Source organism: Caloenas nicobarica, chromosome 8, assembly GCF_036013445.1.
Source record: "Caloenas nicobarica isolate bCalNic1 chromosome 8, bCalNic1.hap1, whole genome shotgun sequence".
Lineage (NCBI taxonomy): Eukaryota > Metazoa > Chordata > Aves > Columbiformes > Columbidae > Caloenas > Caloenas nicobarica.
The window spans coordinates 15673316-15692486 of NC_088252.1; the positions used below are offsets into that span (position 1 = coordinate 15673316).

At 37.1% G+C, this 19171-nt stretch overlaps 1 protein-coding gene across 4 annotated transcripts in view; it reads right to left on the bottom strand.

Moving 5' to 3' along the window:
- DLG1 (discs large MAGUK scaffold protein 1) overlaps window positions 1-19171 on the bottom strand; it is a 154457-nt gene that overhangs the window by 19473 nt on the left and 115813 nt on the right. For all 4 annotated transcript variants that reach the window (XM_065640450.1, XM_065640449.1, XM_065640448.1 and 1 more), the window contains 3 exons: window positions 8781-8895; window positions 4469-4645; window positions 3799-3868 (listed from right to left, as the gene is read on the bottom strand). In XM_065640450.1, coding sequence (XP_065496522.1) covers window positions 3799-3868; window positions 4469-4645; window positions 8781-8895 — 362 coding nt within the window. The remainder of the gene's footprint in view (window positions 1-3798; window positions 3869-4468; window positions 4646-8780; window positions 8896-19171) is intronic.

Consider the following 19171-nt stretch of genomic DNA (forward strand, 5'->3'; position numbering starts at 1 on the left):
TACAGCTAACTTGAAGCCAGACGAAATTTCTTTTCATCTTTAGGCATAAGTGAATCATCTGCCAGTTTTGCAGAAAATCTATTATGGGAAGGATGGCAAAAGTAAGAAGATGCCCAACTTGGTTTTGAAACACTGTGCTGCTGGGAGACCGTTTATTTCTAAGTCAAGCAAAGCCCATGGGCAGCAGAAAGTAATAAAACTTCCACACAACAATTTTTTAAAAGCTGTTTTAGAAAAAAAACCCAAGTGTTTTCAATTAATATATTAAAGATGCTATTAACAGCTATTTTGAAGATTTAGAGCATGTTAACTTCCAAGTAACTGTCTTCAGCCAGTGTGAACTCATCTTCCTCTATTATGTGCAATACAGTTGCAAAAAGATATATTACCTTTTCTACCAGCATTATGTATGGAATAAAATATATTAACAACGGGGGGTCAAACACAACAAAGTTTTTGCAAACAGTGGGCCACCTTCTTTGGTACAATTACAAAACTAGCATTTGGCCTTCCTGAGGAGAATGCCTATAGTGCAACACACAAGCTGTATCCTGCTACAGTATTAACAACCCTTCTGGCCATCTGTTTTAATACAGACTTGCTTGGCAATATCGGATACTGAAACATCCAGTGATATTTTCCTTACGGTTGGTTTAAAAAAAAAAGTTTACTTAAAATTACCAGGTGTTAAAGAGGCACGTGGTACCCTGGGAGCACAATCAGTGACATTGAGCTCTGGAAACAGCAATACCATGTTCAGCAGGAAATCCATAAAACCTTTAATTAGCTGGAGTCTGTGTTCGACTCGAACTGTCATTCCAGTGTAAGAGCTGGTAAATTATCAACCTGACATATGGACAAAAGAACTGGTTCTGAGCCAAGCATATGCTTGCAGGAACTACAGTTGGCACAGCAAAGTTTTAGGCTGTGGTCCTCCTGACCTGCTTTGTCTCAAATCAAGTCATTGCAATTGATTCCTCATAACCAGAAAGAGTAATGTAACCTACAGAACGGAGGCAACAAGAAATATGCCCACAGATCTTGGCGGAGTATACTGAAAAATACAGTAGCATGACTTCTCAAAGTGGAAGTTTCACATCTGTATTACTGTTCTGTTCAGACAAGTCACTCAGTTTGGGCAAAAGAGGGGAAATAAATGTAACAAAGCTAAAATGGTGCAGTTTAACTGAGGTGGTGAGACTCTTTAATTTGTATGGCTAAAATAAAAGGAGTGGCTGATTTATTGTACTTCATAAAAGATAATTGGGTTCTTTTAGTTTCAGAAATATTTCATAGCAATAAATATTTTTTCTGTACAGTAAATCTTACTGAACTAATATTAAATTTTACATACTGCATGTATAATGGTCAGAGTCAGTTCCATTTCCAAAAAAAAGGAGAAAATAAAATATTACTGATTTTGCATAAAAAAAGGCTAGCCAAAAGATTATTTTCAAAAGATACCATGATTATAAAAAGCTAAAGAGAATTGCTTATTAGTTAAAAATGCATAGTAATTGTATTAAATTTTTCATAAGCCCACTGCAAATCATAAACAGGCATCATAAGCAAGAATATATTAAAACAGAAGCAGCACAGAAAGTGAGATAAATGTGTATATGAAAGGAACAAACAAGAAAAAAATTCACCATTTCTGCTCCAGGTTTTCTAGTTTTCCTTAAAATGAAGGGAACATTGACTTCAATGTTTGCCTTCACCAGAGTTATTCTTTAGGATGTTAATGTAGAAATTTTGAAGAATTGTACAAAGTTGGTATTTCACCCTGTCCAGGAGTGTGATCACACAGAGGGAGGCACATGGCCCCCGAGGACAGGCACGGTGCAGAGAAATTACTGGGAAAAACATCACCGTGACAAATGCAGGAAGAATTACTTTAAGGAGCAACTGTAACGTTAAAACATTTACAGCTGAAGCAAAAGATTGTGAACAGTGTAAGCGTGTTTGCAAAATGAAGTGTTACTAAAGAAAAAGAACGACAGTTGTGTATCAATGGCAAGCGTAGCCGCTTTTCCACTCAGTTTTCCATGCAGGTCTCTGGTGCTCTGCCAGTGCAGTGACTGCGCACTCACGCTGCTGTTCTCAAAATGCTACTTCAAACACACCGTTAATTCACCATGCAATTATCTTTCAAAGCACATGGGAACATTGGAAAAATTACTAAAGTATATCTAAAGTATTTAAGCCATTTTCTTTATATGACTTCTAAAAATTGAACTCAAATTATAAAAAATCATCAGGTTAAAAATTACCACGTCGGTTGATAAAATTTTATTCCAATACCCAAAAATGAATACACCCACACAAAACCTGCAAATAATCCAGCGAATCCTCAAAGCAGTACCATAACTGTTGATCAGAAAATAACTAGAGGTGTTGAATTATTTCTAAACAAATACTTATAGAAACAACCATGACATTTTCTTCACTAACAAACTAAACTGAAACCTTTGCCAGGTACTAGACTGCTGTATGTGTGGATCTGACGGTCTTTAAAGTATTTTGTCCTACACTATCAGGATAAAGTATAGAAGCTTTAATACTTGATATATGTGATTTTCAAAGTTATGAAAACATTGTTACTGAAATAAATGACTAAAAGAAACCTTTAGGATCTATAACGATGACTAAACGTTACAGCATTAGTGGTATTAAAAAAGAATCACTATTTAAGAAGTAGCTTCCTCAGGAACTTAAAGTATGTTTCGGATCTTAAAAAAAATGGTATTATTACTTCAGAAGGCTCTTACATCTAAAACACATATACCTAACTCTTGAAATTACTAGTTATATAATACTGGCAGAAATCGTAAGGTTGTGAAATAGTTTCTCAAATTTCACAGCAACCAAACCATTGCAAAAAAAAGCCTCACCAACCCTCAAAAAATTGGCTACTTCACCATTAGGAAATTGTTATCGTTTTTGCTACAAACATTCCCATCTCTGCTTAAGTAGCTACCCTGCTTTCTCACTGCTCATTCCCATCACACAGACTGGGACAGGGATTGCATATCATGCAGTGAACTCACCAAGGGATTGACTACAATTAAAACCAGGATTTCTTTTGGATTGAGTTGTTTTTCATCTGCATTGGTTATTTCACATGATTTGAGCACAGCCACATCAGTATTTGTGTAAATAGGGAGTGGCAGCAAGAAAAAACAGCTGTGAGATAGAAACTGGTTCTGGTCAGCGATGGCAACAGCCTTGAGTAGTTGTTGGCCTGTACTCTTGCATGAAATTCTTTAAAGCTTCTGCCTCCACAGCTGTAACATAGAAGCTGCTTTATGCTGTCTGCATAACTGTGGACATTGTAAAACCTCATTTTGTCATAGGGACCCTGTTGAGCTCTACTCCCTTGTTTTCTATGTGCATTAAAAACTTTTATAGGGACATTTTACTCTTTCTGAAATTCAGCAGTAAGCCCCCCCCCAGAAAAGGGAGTCCAGGCGTACAGTCCACACTAAAGGACCAAACTGCTTCATAAACAGCACTTGCAGAGCTGTTACAAATGGCACTATTGAACACTTGATCAGTATCTAAAATTTTTATTACATTACCGTAGTAATGATAATATATGGCTTTAAGCTAATTCTCCAAACAATTTGCAGTGTTTTGGCAATGGTTTACTACTAAAGTCAGCTCTGGTGTTCAGAATTATTTCTATTTGACAGAATTTATTCTTTTCACTAAAAACTGAAACTGAGTTTGCAGACAGAAACCACTGAACAACAGTTACCATTCACAATGCCAGGTGTAATTAGTACTTCATTAACTCACCCCTTTATCTCCTCTTGTTTTAGAATTGAATTTCACTGTCTTTAAACGGGCCCGTTCTTTTTTCTCAACTCTACCACAAAAACATACACAAAAAAAATTAAATCAGCAAAATTGCAGAACTCCAAGCTACTACTTGTTATAAGGTAAGCACATAGGTGTATCTTTTGCAGTACAGATTTTTGTTGGTGATGGCACCTTCAGAAAACGGCAGCCTGCTAGTGGCAGGCTGTATTGGATAAGTAGGCTATTATTTCTCAAGCGATGCGCTGTGAGGGTATTGGAGTATTTTGTGATTATTTACATTCAGTAAATTGGGGCACAAGAAGTAAAAGCATGTCACAAAAGTCATGATAGTGTCATGATTCGAACAAAATTTACTTTGCACATTTTCATATGTAAATGGTATAATGTTATTAAACCCCCAACTTGCTTACATTGAGAACAGAGGTGGATTTGGACCACCTTTATCAACCTCAGCATGCTACTCCTAGGGCTAAATAGGATTTTGACAAACTTCTCACAGAGTTAGTCAGAATCCCACTACAATACAAAGAGTGGCTGATGTGGTATAGAATTAACAACAAAGAGAGAAACATATGCAATATATGCATTAACCATATCAGATGTTTAATAGCAGACACCTCAAAGTCAATAAAATATCATGACATACCTGCGTTTGCTTGGGATAACTCCAATTTCGTCACTTTCTCCATCTGGAGTTACTTGCCGTGCTTGCCACCATTCATCATCAGAAGCATTAATGACATGGAGAATATCGCCAAATTTGAAGTTCAATCCTTGACTCGGAAGGCCACTATCTTTAGTCTTGTCATAATCAAAAAGAGCTCTGCATTTAAAGGAAAAAAATAAACATACAAAAAGCAAGAAATAAACCTGGGGAGAATGAACAGCACTGAATATGAAGCTGCCTGTGTTTTCAGCAGTGACTGCACCATCCTGACAGTCACGTAAAATAAGAATGCTGAATGCTTTCTCTCTCGTGTGTATGTACACACACTGAGAATATATAGTACAGTATTCACACATGCATTTAGAAGTTTCAACAAACGAGAACAAACTTTGCCCAGAACAGAACACTAGTGGTTTGCAAAAGGTCCACAGAAGATGCCTCCTGCAATTCAACAAGCACTTTGCACAGAGCAGTTACATCTCAGCCTAGAGAAAAAAGGAAAGCATCTGAAGCATACAGCACTGTTGAAAGTTCTGTAATGTACATTGCTTTACAGCAAGTTACACATTGGACTGATGTTAAATAAAAATTACTGTCTTTAAAGTAAAAATCGATTTTGGACTGATACCAAATCCATCCCAACCTTAGGAAAGCAGCAACAGAAACACCAGGAACTGGTAACGATCAAATAAGTGAGACAAAAAGCAACTAGAATTAAACAAAAATCTCTTTTGATTCCAACTGATTAACATGGCTTTTCCTGTTTGCCTCTCAAGGCATCAAATGAGAACTCATTTCACAGTCAAGATGAAATATTTATCTACAGACTAGTATATAAAAAATACCTCTTTAACTCAATGGAGATTTTTAATACAGATTAACAATGCCATGTACACCTTTAGTTAGTGTAAGTTCTGAACGCTTACTTAAAAAGAAATTGGTATTCCTGATCAACTACTGCTTTGAATGCAGCCCCATGATATTTACTTTAAAGAGCTATTTCAATGAGTCATAAAAATCCCTTTAAAGAGAAAACATCAAGTTTTCCCTTTTCTTTAAACTTTTATTACTCAGCAATTAAACAGCACTACGAAAAGGTAACTTGGTTCCTTCACTTACAAGTCTACAGAAACTGAAGTTTCATGTTTCATGAAGGTTTATGCTTCAAAATCAAAAATGCAATGGCTGTGGTAACAGCACCAAATATTCCAGACTGTCTTTTTACTTGGCCACACTCATTACTTTCAATATTGTGGGTTGTTGATCAAGTTTTATTGAAGCATTTCTTGTTTCATGGTGTTCTTGCGAACAAAGGAATCGGGAATTCTTGCAGCAAAAGCATCTCCACACCTTATTTTCGAATGAATAAAGGTCAGCTTACAAAGGAGGTTCTCTTTTTCTCCCTGAGTTTTTTGGGAAAGCTGTTTGAAACCAGATGTTTGAACCATTAGAATAACACAGGGATGCCCAATTAAGTTCCTCCTGCAGCCAGGTCAACTTTTCAGGCCTGGTGCTAATGCCAGATCCTATTTTTCCAATGGATTTAGTTAAAATTTACTAATGATTTCAAAACTGTAAAGTTTCTTCCACTTGGAAATGTAACCATTTTCGGCTCTAGTCCAAGCAGGAATCAGTACCATTGTTTGAATTTGTGATGTATTATGCTGGTCAGTAAAATGCACAAAGGTAAAAGTAACTTCTAGTTTTGAATTCTACACACATTGCACAGAGTGAGATCTGGCAGACAAGATGAGATAAAGTAAGTAACAAATTTACTGCCTGTCAAGATATAGACACTCGATAGCATTAAGGTCTCTCACCTTTTCATATGTGCTTTTTGAACAGATGAAGGAAGAGAGCCTATACATATAGTTCAGATGCAAGAAAAGAAACATCATATGACAGAATCTCTTCTTAGAATAAAGATCAAAAGAAATAAGGCAAAAATAAGAGAAGGCCATAAAATCAGTACATCTTAACTAGTCAGGGGGAGAGAGAGAATGAGATGTGCAAATGAAGAGTTAGGTGCTGCTGCACTGCTATATTCGTATTGCCCTCCAAAGACTGTTTGTTATATTGCTATTCAGCATATACTGATAGACACACAATTAAAAAAAATCTGCGATTTTACTTCAAATTGTATTTTCAGGCAAACACAATTGTCTTTTCCTTAACATTATACAATATCCCCAAAATACTGTTTACAGGCAGACTATTCATAAAGAAATCAAGTGTCAGTGACAGGGACACGATGTATCTGATTTTGTTATTTTGTTACCACGATTTTGAGAAGTTACCAGAGATGATTATTTTTAGAGTATTTTTAGTTGATATGTTTTCTACGATGGTGGTTGAATGCCTATCAATATTTTACTGTTGGATTTACCATTCAAATCAGCATTACATTATATAACTGTAATCCTTTAAGGCATACGCAAACCCAAATATTACAGAAAAAAGCTAACTTCAGTTGCTAAAACTGGCTTTGAATTGGTACAATTAAAAGTACAGAATGATCATACCTCAGTGACTTATAATAAGGGATAAGTTGGATAACTTAACATGTTCTGTCAGTATCTAGCAATATGTGAAAAGATTCATAAAACTTACTTCAGTGAGGTCAAAATTAAATCAGAAACCAGACAGAACAGATGTGAACCCATCCTGCGAATATCAAGTTGCCTACCAGTCTTTGACATCTTTTGGTGTGATGACAGGAGCAGATCTCAGACGCCCCAGCAGCACCCTCTGTTAAGATGTGTGGGTGGAAAAGTACTTTTCCTGAGGAATTTTTGAATTTTAGATTTTTGTTCTGACTTATGACAAAGCTGACTACCGAGTCTCAAAAACCTTTCTTGGAGAGTGAACCATCAGTCTCCACGAGGCTCCTGCCAACAACCTGGAGAATGCATTTTCTGCAGCAGCTGGCAAAGTCAGAAGCTCAACCTGAATCATTTACAGATCACAACTTCCATCAGTGGAATAAAAACTACACAAACACAAAATATTTGCCAGTCGCTTAAAAAAATCAGACCAATGTGTGAACATAAGCATAAGAGGTTTAGAACCTAATCAGGCCATAGCTAACCAAGCAAAATAAAAGCATTGAGTTATATGATGAGAGCTAAAGCAATAGATCTTGGGATTATGGAAAGGAAGACGATCTCACCACAGTATCCACATGTCCATCTCCATGTATAAAATGCTAAGACATGGATAACTCTGATATCAAGCACTTATCCTTAGTATTTAAGGTATTTATCCTTAGAGATTTAAATTTTGATGCCCTTAGAACACTTAAGGCAAAGGAAAAAAAAACCAAACAAAAAAACCCCAAACAAAACCACAACAACAACAACACAAGCCCACAAACAAAACCCACACAACAAAAAACCCCCAAAACACCCAAAACCAAAAAACAAACCACACCAAACCAACAAGATCAGCTTTGCAAAACCAGAACCCAGATAAAGCTACTAAAATAATAGGTCCAAAGAGAAGGGCTACATGTTACAGTCAATCTAAACAGAAGCCCTGTACAAGTAATTTGCTACATTTGTTTCAAAACCTTCAGAAATATGTTAACTGATGTAGGAGTCAGCTGGCACCTTAAGGAGCTGCACCTTGCCACAATTTCCCAGTGAAACCACCTGTTTTTGTAACTCCTTCATGCTCTATTTCCATGTCCTTTTAGCCTCCTTTCTGTTTAGTTCTATATAAATAAATTAATGAAGAATATTCAGCTCATTTGCTTTGATGCATTTGCTCTCTTGGTTACCACGGAAAATATTCTATAACAAAATGCTACTGGCTACAGAAACAAGATTTCTTAATACAAGCTGAGAATGCGACTAAAGTAAGCTGAAGGAAATAAGATGGAAATCTATCAAAGCTTAAGTAAAAGGAGACTATAAATTTGAACTCAAGAACTGAACAAGGGAGAACACAAACACTGCTGCCACAAAAACACAAACTGAACTAAAGTTGTTGAGACTTCACAGACACCGACCTAAAGAAATATATATTTCTGCTGAAGGATTATCATCTCAGAGGCAGGACAAAAAGCAAGTAACAGCATCACTTTTCAAAGTTCATACAGGGTTCTCAGGGCTAGTACTTTTTCAGCTATATTACATTTATCAATCTAAATTAAGCTTTATTTTTAATATATTTTGCATATAAGCATCAATTTGTTACGTTCAATAATGAGTAAATAATTTTAGAAAAAAGTAAATACAGAAATACCAGGTCTACAGAAACACACTAGCAATACCGTGAAAAAGATGGTTACCTGACATAGAGGGATCTCTTCTGGCTGGTTCGCAAAGATCCTGATCCTGAACTAACGCTACTGTTCATCATCTGTTCCCGTAAATCATGAATTTTAGCTTCAAACCGACTATATTCTGTAAGAAAGGGAGGCATTGCAATTAATTTACCCTAAAATTCAGCAATTAAATTTCTCATAAAAAGACTGAAAATCTCAGAGAATAAACATTTGTTACAGCTTTTTTTAAATACAAGGAAAAAACCCTCTCAAACCACAACATTTTTATTAAGTACTGTTTTGTAATTAAAAGCTATGCGAAGTTTAACATTTATCAATATTAACTGAAATAAAATTTGAAATAATTGAGATTTAGCAAAACAAATAAACTGAAACAAATATCCATTATACTTAAAAATTTAATGGTCTTAATCTATAGTTCACGGTAACTTTTTTTTCCTAATTAAAACAAGCATTTCTACTAACAATTATCATTTTTATACTAATAAAAAGACTGATACAGATAAGTTTTAACACATGACAAAAAACCCCCCAGAATATATATCTGAAATAAATATGCTTATAATCAAGAACTATACATTTAAAATTTTAAATGTTAAGAAATGGGAATGAAAAGTGTCTGAAAAAAACCAATATTGAACAGAGGTTTTAAAATTACCAGACTTGAATTAGATGAAGAATTTAGCACTATAAGGTGGAAAATATACAAAACATTTTCTGAATAAGACGATGTTCCCATGGGAGCTCAGGAAAGGACAAAAAAAAAATCCAGAATTCTGACATGAATCTCGATCCACTTGCAAACAGCATTAGAGATTCAAACTACCTCTACGGAATTATGTACAATGTTAATCCTGGAAAAAGGGATTTTGTTCTTAAGCAGTACTGTGTACTAATAAAAGTAAGCTAAATGCAGTAGTTTTTAGCTACAAAGGCAGGCAGTAAAATAGCAACAGGCTCCTCAGAAGAAACATTTCCTGAAGCGAGGTGCTTACATGCCGTCAGCATACAACATTAACTCAAAACAACTACGTTTTCCCTTCAGTGGAATAGTTTGGACTTCGGGATCAACAGATCCACTTGTAAAACGCTCCCAGTTACAGGACACGTTCTGCAGCCGCCACCTTGGCCAGGAGTTCACGCGGTGCCCGACGATAACCCGGAGACACGGGAGCCGCGGGACCCCACCGCGCTGCTGGGCCCGGCTGCACCCGCACGGCCACCCGGGAAACGCGGGACTGACGGGGAGGGCTCTAAACTGCAAAAATCCTGTTCAAAAACTCTAAGGTTCCTTCAGTCATCTAAATACCATGAAGGACTTATCATGTTACACCCTGCTGCACTTTCTCCCGACACACTCAGACGGCACCAAGGCTTACGGACTAACCAGAGAAGAAGTAAAAGAGTATGAAGTTACAGAAGAATATTCCGTGAACCAGTTCCTGGTGTATTACTTCATTAATCAAGGTTACTATAAATCTGATGCTCTAGCAATACCAGTTATAATTAACCATATCCAGATTATGACAATATGAACAGTCTCTTAAATAACCCTGACTTTTGTCCTTTAAACCCAAAAGCTAGCCGTTATTAAGACAGCATCTTAGTTTTTAAAACAGCATCGAGTGCCTTTTTATAAATAAATTCTAGATTGAATAATTTCCCAGCACTAAATCAGACTGATGAGGTTGTCTGACAAGAGAAACGAAACCATTTATTTCCACCACTAATAGCAAAAGAATTTAAGATGACAGGATGGTAACCCCAGAGGAATAAGAGAAAACAGCATTTTTTAGAAAGCAATATCCCTCAGAGAAAGGACCCAGATGCAGAGAGAGAATAGTCTCCTCCTGCTGTGCTACTGCTGCACTTCATGGCCTTAGGTAAGTCACCCATTTTACTCATCTATACCTGAGAAATGACCATTTAAGCCACTGACCTGTTTCTTGGGTGTTTTGGAAGATTAAAGCTCTAAACTTCAAACATACTACAAGAATGGTAGCCTAGATTTCTGACGTAAGAGATATTTTTATGCTGCCTGTGTGAAAGTAAACATGGAAAAGACGCGATAATCCAAACATTTTCTTGTGCTACAGCCTGTTCAGTACTGAAAATATCTGAAGTTCTTTACAATAGCTACTGGAAATTACTACAAATTTCTGTAAAGAAAGAATCATGTGTCACCTGTTCAAAAAATTGGGTTTCTTCCTATGCAGCATGTAGTATGTAAGAGAGTTAACATGGGAGGCTACTCCTTACTACTGCTTAACTCTGTCCTATGTATCATCTTCAGGTTGATGGTCTTGCAGTTTTCTGGAGCAATTTAATTTTTCCCTTCAGTACTCCTGGGAAATAAGTGCTGAAAGAGTGACAGGAACATTTGTAGGAATAAGAAGAATAATTTCTACTTAGAAAAAATTCCTGTCTTAGATACCAGTAAAGCAATAAAGGAAACTAAGGGGCTGGGACTGAAAAGGCTCTATGTTCATTAAGAATGGGTGCCAAGAGATGTCATATTTAGGAAAAGCTTAAACACTCCATACAGATGGAATCTGATGAGCTCCTTCGATGTAAAGAAAGCTAAAATTTGAGTTATATTCCTTTTACAGGAAGTTTTTGGAGGAACAGGATGGATAAGAATCTCAAAATCATTGGGTTAGGAGCTGAAAAGTAGACAGAATTTTGGTTTTTAAAGAAAAAAAAGCTTGGTATTAGATATAGTGGTATTGAAACTAATGCTGGAAATGGAAAATAATAAAACAGCAGGACTCTTCATAGCATCAGAAAAACAGTGTCAGTTTGGAACCCAAAGGATCAGCACCCGTCCCCTCTTGACTAATTAAGCTTGGTTCAACTTCAGCATTAAAAAGCAAAGTGTGAGCTCTGCTGATCTGTCTAGGAGTGGTTATATTTTTCTCTCTCTGATTAAGAAGAGTTGGATATCAATCAAATGTCTTCAGCACCTTCAGTCTCTTATTAAACTGAAGAACGCTGATGCCATCTGGTAGTTTATGAGCCATAGACAAGCAGTTGCAGGACAGCAGTCAGGACCCTGCCCAGAGCTGCTCCATCGTACATGCTCCACAAGAGGGGAACACAGAGCCAACAGCTGGTAGCAGGACTGGAGACTCATTTCTGAGATGCATGAGTTTCAAATGTGATCCACACAAAATGCAATTTTATTTGATTATGGAAGCATCAAAAGATACCTACACACCTCTGTGTTTTTCATCAATCCCTGCAGTAATACCGCACTACTAATTAAACACAAACACACACAACCAAACCCTCAAACAATTTACAGAGAAGTAGCATCAAATTTACACTAACGGAAGACTTCATTTAATGGGCATACCAGACATCCATCACTTTGTAAGAAACTCCTTAGCTAAAATAACATAAAAGCAGAAGTACTGGATAAAACCAAAAGCAGGATCTGAGATTAACACTTGTCTCACACTGACAAGAAAGCAGCTATTTTTGGATAGAACTAGGCAAGCACAGAGTGATACCTTTCCTTCAAGTTCCCTCCCATCCTCCAGTCTTTTCAATGTTTATGGAATTTCATCATCATATGTTTAAATTACCTGTATCACTAAGCTTATAATCACTAAATTCTCCCAAATGCTATAGAACTGTTTTCTTTCCAATTCCATTCTTTCTTATGGGGTATGCATAATATTACATATATAGTGTGTCACAAAACTGATCATGTTTTTTCCCCAAAATCACGGTGAACAGCATAATAAATGTCCATATGGCTAAGTATGAAAAAGCCATACAATGCACATATAAATATAGACCTTAAAAAAAAAAGCCACTTCAACACTCCAGAAACTTGGAGCTGGAACAGGCACAGTGAACAAGATAACCAGGTAAGCAGAGTGTCCTTTTTAAGAGGAAATTAAGAGTTCGGCTGAGAAGGAATATGATCAGTCCCTGGTCAAATGTGGTTGGGGTAACCAAACAGAAAGGACACAAGCTATTTAAATGAAAAAGCAAGCTGACTTTAACCCAAATAGAGTAGGCTGGTCATAGGAACTCCATCTACAAATACATTTGTAATTTCCACAGCCATCAAAACACTGAAATTCTACCCTCAATCCTTTCCAGTAAAGAGTTTGACCAGGATATGAAACCTGATCTATATGCAACAGTAGTGAATGGGACTTAATTCAGGACATCTTCTCAGGTTCTGAATTTTAGGAAAGCTGCTGATGCTATACATCAAATAAAGGGTAACAGACACCAAGACTAACATGAAACGCAATAAAATAAGAACAGAAGAATAACGGTGTCTCTTCCTGGCTAGAATTTTCTCAAAGTTTCCAATAAGTTTAGGGGAGGGGGGCAGGGGGAAGCAGTACCTGTTATCATAACATAGAGCTTGAGGAAGCATGAGCATCTGCTGCTTCAGTTCATGGCATTTATCCAACAGTACCCCACCATTGCCAAAGAAAAAAACCCCAAAGCCTACTCTGGTTTATGCATAATCACTTGTTAAGAACATTGGATGGATACATCTGGGCTCAAGTTTAAACTTTAAAACTATACTGGAGAAGCAGATGGTGCAAAATGAGAACAAATCTGCTCTATGTCATGTCTGCATGTATTGCACAGCAACGAACAAAAAGGAGCAGGGGAGATAACAGGAGACTGGGAAATCCTAGAAGATTCCTCTGCTCCCAAGCTCCTAAAGTGATTTTACCTAGAAAACTATAATGTTCTCAATGTCAATGTTTACTTTAACAGAAATCAAATCTTCAGAGAAAGGATCTGAGCAGTGAAACTCCTGGTCTGTCTGGTGGGCAACAAGAGGACAGTGATACACACAGATACAAGGTGAATAATGTATACAGGTTGGGGAAGAGAAAAAAGACTGAAATGAAAATGAATTTGGGCTGGAACGCACATTCTAGCAAATGGGGCAAAAGAACAGAGACCATGACAAGGGATGGAAAATTCAGCAAACAGCACAGAAGGAAAAGCAACTCACAGAAGCAGGGATGTGCGTACAGGGAACAGATGGCAGCACAGCACTGAGAAGCAGAGTTTCTTAGATATAATGAACCACAAAGAGCTGAAAAAGTTCACTTCAATTAAAAAAAAAACTACATCCCTTGCTTCCCTCTTCCCATCTGCCTGTGGAAAGCCCTCCTCTAGCAGGACCCGTTGGATCTGTCAAACCAGGACTCTTGTGTTGACAATGTTATTTAACTACAATTTATATTATTTTCTCCACTTTCAGAACACTATTTTCCTTTTCTTGGTGACTCCAAACAAACTGAGAAACAGAGCCTGGTAGTAAGTGGGGATGGCCACCATCACACCGACCTTGCGTTGACCTCCCATTTCTTTTCAGTTCTAAGCTTGCAAGGCAGGACTGCCACAGCATGCAGCTGACTGTGGTTGTATTTAGGAGTTCCAGTCATGTACTACTACCATCCCTTGATTAACTATACTGGTATCTGATAAATTCATAGGTACCCTTCATGTTTTGCACATCTTTTCTTGTTACAGGCTGTAGTATACATTTCAGTTGGTAGAGGAGGGTGCAGAGCACAGCATGTTCAGTACAACCACGCAAAAACATCAGCAAAGAGGGTACCTATTAAAACCTATGGGCCACAATAAAAACATCATAAATCATCTTTTAGGAGATATTACTTAGCTTCAGTGGTTGCTGGCTTATATTAACATGACCTGAGAGAGACCACAATGCATTTCACATGCTATTGGTGGCTTTCATGCACTCCAATGTGTAATGAGCTTGTACCTCATTAATCACTTGAAAGACTAGGCCATGGAATTTCAAAACAGATTAGAAAAATTGCATTTATATTTAGTTAAGAACTCCTCCCCGAGCCTGCAAAACTCAGGAAGAGACTAGGTCCAGTCACTGCTGAGGTGAATTCACCAAAAATGTTGTTGAAGGTTTACCACGCAGTCACAAGCTGAAGGTTCAACTGTTCTTAAAGAAAGAAAAACTATTTCATTTATTACATTGAAGAGCAGGAGTAAGGTTTTAAAGGATTAAAACGTGTAAGCCGCCTTATAGTGTCTATCAGGACTATATATAGCAGAACCCTTCTTTTAATCTTAATGGGCTCGATTTTAAAGGTACTTTAATTGACTAATCTGGATTACTTGCAAATGAGTAGAAGCAGGTATAAAACGAGTAGGCACAAGAATCTGGAAGGCTAGAGACCACGTACCCCAAAACAGGGTAAACTTTCCTTCTTAAAAAAAATTTTTTTAGGATTTTAAAGAATTTTTCATTTTACAAAATCGAGATGTACTTGTTCTTTAAACCACCTTTGGTTAAGACGATCTATGTTCTCAGCTAGAAAGCGAGTGAAGCTCATCCTCTTGATACAAACCAAATACTGAAAATTAAGTTCTGTAAAAGCATTATTGGCTTTGAGCTACTCCAGCTGGACTCTCACAAATAAAAGATTTACAATATAATTCAACACAAATGTTCATAAAATAATCTTAGCTTGTACCCATGAAAGTGCTACCATTTTCCAGAGCCTAGTTATAGTGTTTTAAATTCCACTAGAAAACAGCGCATGGATGAAGTGTCACAAAAAGAAAAATTGACCAAATACTGGCCACTGAAAGGTAAGCTCTAACAAAGCTTTTTTTCCCCCCCTCTTTTTTTTTTCTTTTGATTCCTTTGTTTTAAAGAGAAAACAAAAACCACAAAGCTGTCATACTTGGATCTTATTTTCTGTAGATGAATACATTCCTTCAAAACACAAAACATACATGAAAATCTACCTAAAATCTGGCTAACAAAGTATAAGGCATTTTGATTGAACTACAAATCTTGAATACACTTTACAATGGAGATTCACCTATTTCCTTTAATAAAGCTGAAAGAAAAATGTGTGTTAACTACCTATATGAACAGAAGCAGAGGTTGTACAAAAAATGTCTTAAAATCTCTTGAAGTTTTGGCTCCGCCTTCTCCTAATCTTACACTGATCCATTCAGTCACCTAAGAAAACACAGAGCTAATCTGATCACTCAACCATCTTACCACTCTTTCAGAAAAAGTGGATATATAGAGATGGACTTGATCAGATGAATTACAGAGAGACACCAAGTAGATTCTAAATTCTAAATAACATGCAGCTGATAACTCACATAAAAAAAAAGAGATTGCTGTACTAGTTAAAATTATAATTATTTGGTTTTTTTGTACCTCAGGTGGATCCTTGAGAAATTAAAAACACTGAAGCCACAGGATTATTTTCTATCCAATTTCAAGCAAATATATTTTCATATTTTTATGTTTTTCTTCAGCTATTTTTCTTATTTTTAAACACTTAAATGCACTCAAGTTACAATACAGTTACAGTAGCCTACTGGCACCTCATAGCTTTTCAGAATGGCAGAATAACCTTTCAGAAATGAATTTTGCAGTAACACTTATCTCGAATGTTTCAGATGACCTTTTAATTTGAATGGACACAGAACAGAAATGTCACTGTGAAATGAGGGCAGTGTAACCTCGGGACAGTCTGTGCTTCCCCCTTGCTGCTCCTCTGCTCACTACACTCCCTTCAAGCACGGAGACCCGTGTTCCTGCATTCCTGACACAAAGCACAAGCACAGTTCTGACCATCTCTGAATCCCCACTCCCAGGAGATGCACATATATCCAAGCTGCTTAGGGCTTCCTCTCATTCTGCCACACTAATATCACATTTTTTCCTTGCCAACCTATACCTGTAGAAAACCCAAAGAAAGGAGGCAAGAGTGTGGCACTGAGGCATCTCTGCAGGGCCAGGGAGCAACAAGAAAATGAAATGGCTCAGAAACCTCTACAAGTGAAAATGGCTCATCAAAATGCTTTTGTATACTGGAACAACATCACTTTACTTGAAACTGCAACAGGTCATGATACTTTGCTTCTAGTGAACTCAGAGTAAAGCAAAATCCTTTTTTATTCATGAACAATGTCTTGAAAGGAGATAGAAATTTGCAGTACAAGTAGGGGAATAAGGAAAAGCTTCCAAATAAAGAGGAAAATGAGATCGACATCCTGACTTCCCCCCCACATTTCTACAGGGCAAATCCTACTTCCCAAACTTCTGTTGTTCTACCATGGACCCCAACTCTGCAGCGTCCGGCCCCAGCAGGTTCAAACCCAGTGATCTCCGCAACCACGGAGATTTCATGTACACACATGTGTCTGTGTATGTATCACAAACATACGTACAAGTACAACCCAAGAGGTGACTCCACAGTTGATGACAGCTCCTAGGTAAGTTGCAAGATAAAGCACAGAATCGACAAGGAGAAAGCAGAAGTCAATTGACTTCAGTTGTGGTAGCACGGAAGTGGTGTCTGATGCATGAGTCACTTTTGTAAAGGGGAAAATATTTTCACATTCCCCATTTGGCTTTTAGCTACCCCAAGGAGTGCTGCTAAGTTGCTGAAATTTGGTTCAGTACAGTAGGAAAATTTTGTAAGGCATATCTCCGATGTGCTGAACCCTGCTGGAAACTAAATGAATGCCCAGAAGGATATTTTTAGGGATGAGGTTACATCTGTTTTCACCTGATTCTATAACCAAGGAACATTTCTGAGATTTAAGGGAACAGAAGTCAGCAGTTATGTAACTCGAGCCCAAATATAATAAAAGCAGTATCATTCAGCCATATTAGCCTACCCCGAGTCCAGTAATCAGTGTTTGATAAACCATGTTGGCTAACTGGATTTGAAGAAACAGGGAAAATGCAACACTTTCTATGACAGAGCTTTTCCAAAGATTAATTTTTCCACAGCCTACTCAGGCTTTTCTATGAGAGAATTGCTTACAAAAATCCTCTTTTCCAGGAATCTGAGGAGACAGACAAATGGGGAATTTCTGACAGAACTAATGTGATAGGATGTAAAAACATAAATTAGTATTCCTCACAACATCTATGAACATACAAACTGTCACACACAATTACAGGCAGTGAAGTGAGCTGGTCCCAAGTGTCTTCCAAATGCTCCTATCATACTCAATCTATTTACCCAGTTATAACGAGCCCTGATGGATGTCTAGAATCTCCTTGATCTGTCCTAGTTGTCAGTATCTTTTACAAAATCCTGCCGGATTTATAAATACAAATAAAATACATATGCAATACAAGCAGTTATAACTGAAGCTCTTCATCTTTATGAAGACATTAGAGAAACAATAATTTTATGAACTCTTCATTTTAGTTCTTATTAACCTTTTTTTGAATGGCATAAACAGAAGTAAAGATAATTATACATATATACATATATATATTTATAAAATTCCCCAACTTAAATGCATCGAGCTATAATTTAGGAAACCTGAAGATTATCAAAGAACATATGCACTTTTATCCAGTGCACTCAATGACATGGATGATATTTTCTATTTGAAAAGTTAAATCTCAGACTGCTTTCCTATGATAATAAACAACGAGTGACCTTTAAGGATATATTCTCTTTACTGATCTCTAAGATATGAACAGTGAGTATCTGATCAAATTTACCTCCCACATCAGACCTGAAAGAAGCTGACAGCTGGAGGAATGGAGGTTCCATTCAACTTCTTGTTACAAGAAGTATGAAAAAGGCAAGCAGAGATGTCAAACAAAGTCAGACATTAGTAACTAGAGGTCTCTGAGGTAGGTTGACCATGTGTCAATTCATACTTCTCCTCCAAATTACAGTGGATCTCCATCTCCTACTTACTCTGTTCTTTCATGGCACACTTCAAAAGGGTAGAGTAATCCCTAACATGCTTTGAATATGTTCACTCCAAATGGAGATTTTAAGCACTGTTTCACAAAGAAGAGTCATGCAGATCAAACTTCTTAAAAAAAACCTAACAAACAAATCCTTTCTTTGAATAATGTGTCAGATGTCTGCCCATAATCTAGGATCATTCAAGTAACACCTCCCATGTGCATCCTCTCAAATAGGCCCTAAAAACCTTTGAGAACTGCTCTCTCAATGCAGCTCAACTGTACACAGTCTTGTTCTGAATGCTTCAGTAGTCACGAAGGAAGGAGCACAGCCCTAGGTTTGAAGTCTACAAGTGACAGTCGTTGAGAAATTTGTAAGAGGCAGGTTATACTGCTCTGGACAAATCTCTGTGCAATGACTCAAAATCCCATCAGTCAGTCAAGCACCTTGATACGTTTCAAGACAATAAATTATCCGCTTGGACAAGCAGTAATGAAAAAAGCTGTTATTTCCAATGCAGGAAAGACCAGGAACCATCCAAAAGGCTTAGTTCTCTTGCTGTAAAAGGAAAAGAGAATTCAAACTTTCAGAGTACGAAGGGATTCTTTTCTTTTTAAAGCCTGAAACCCAGAAAGAGGAGAGTGAAAAACTACTGGTTTTGCATGAAGTGTG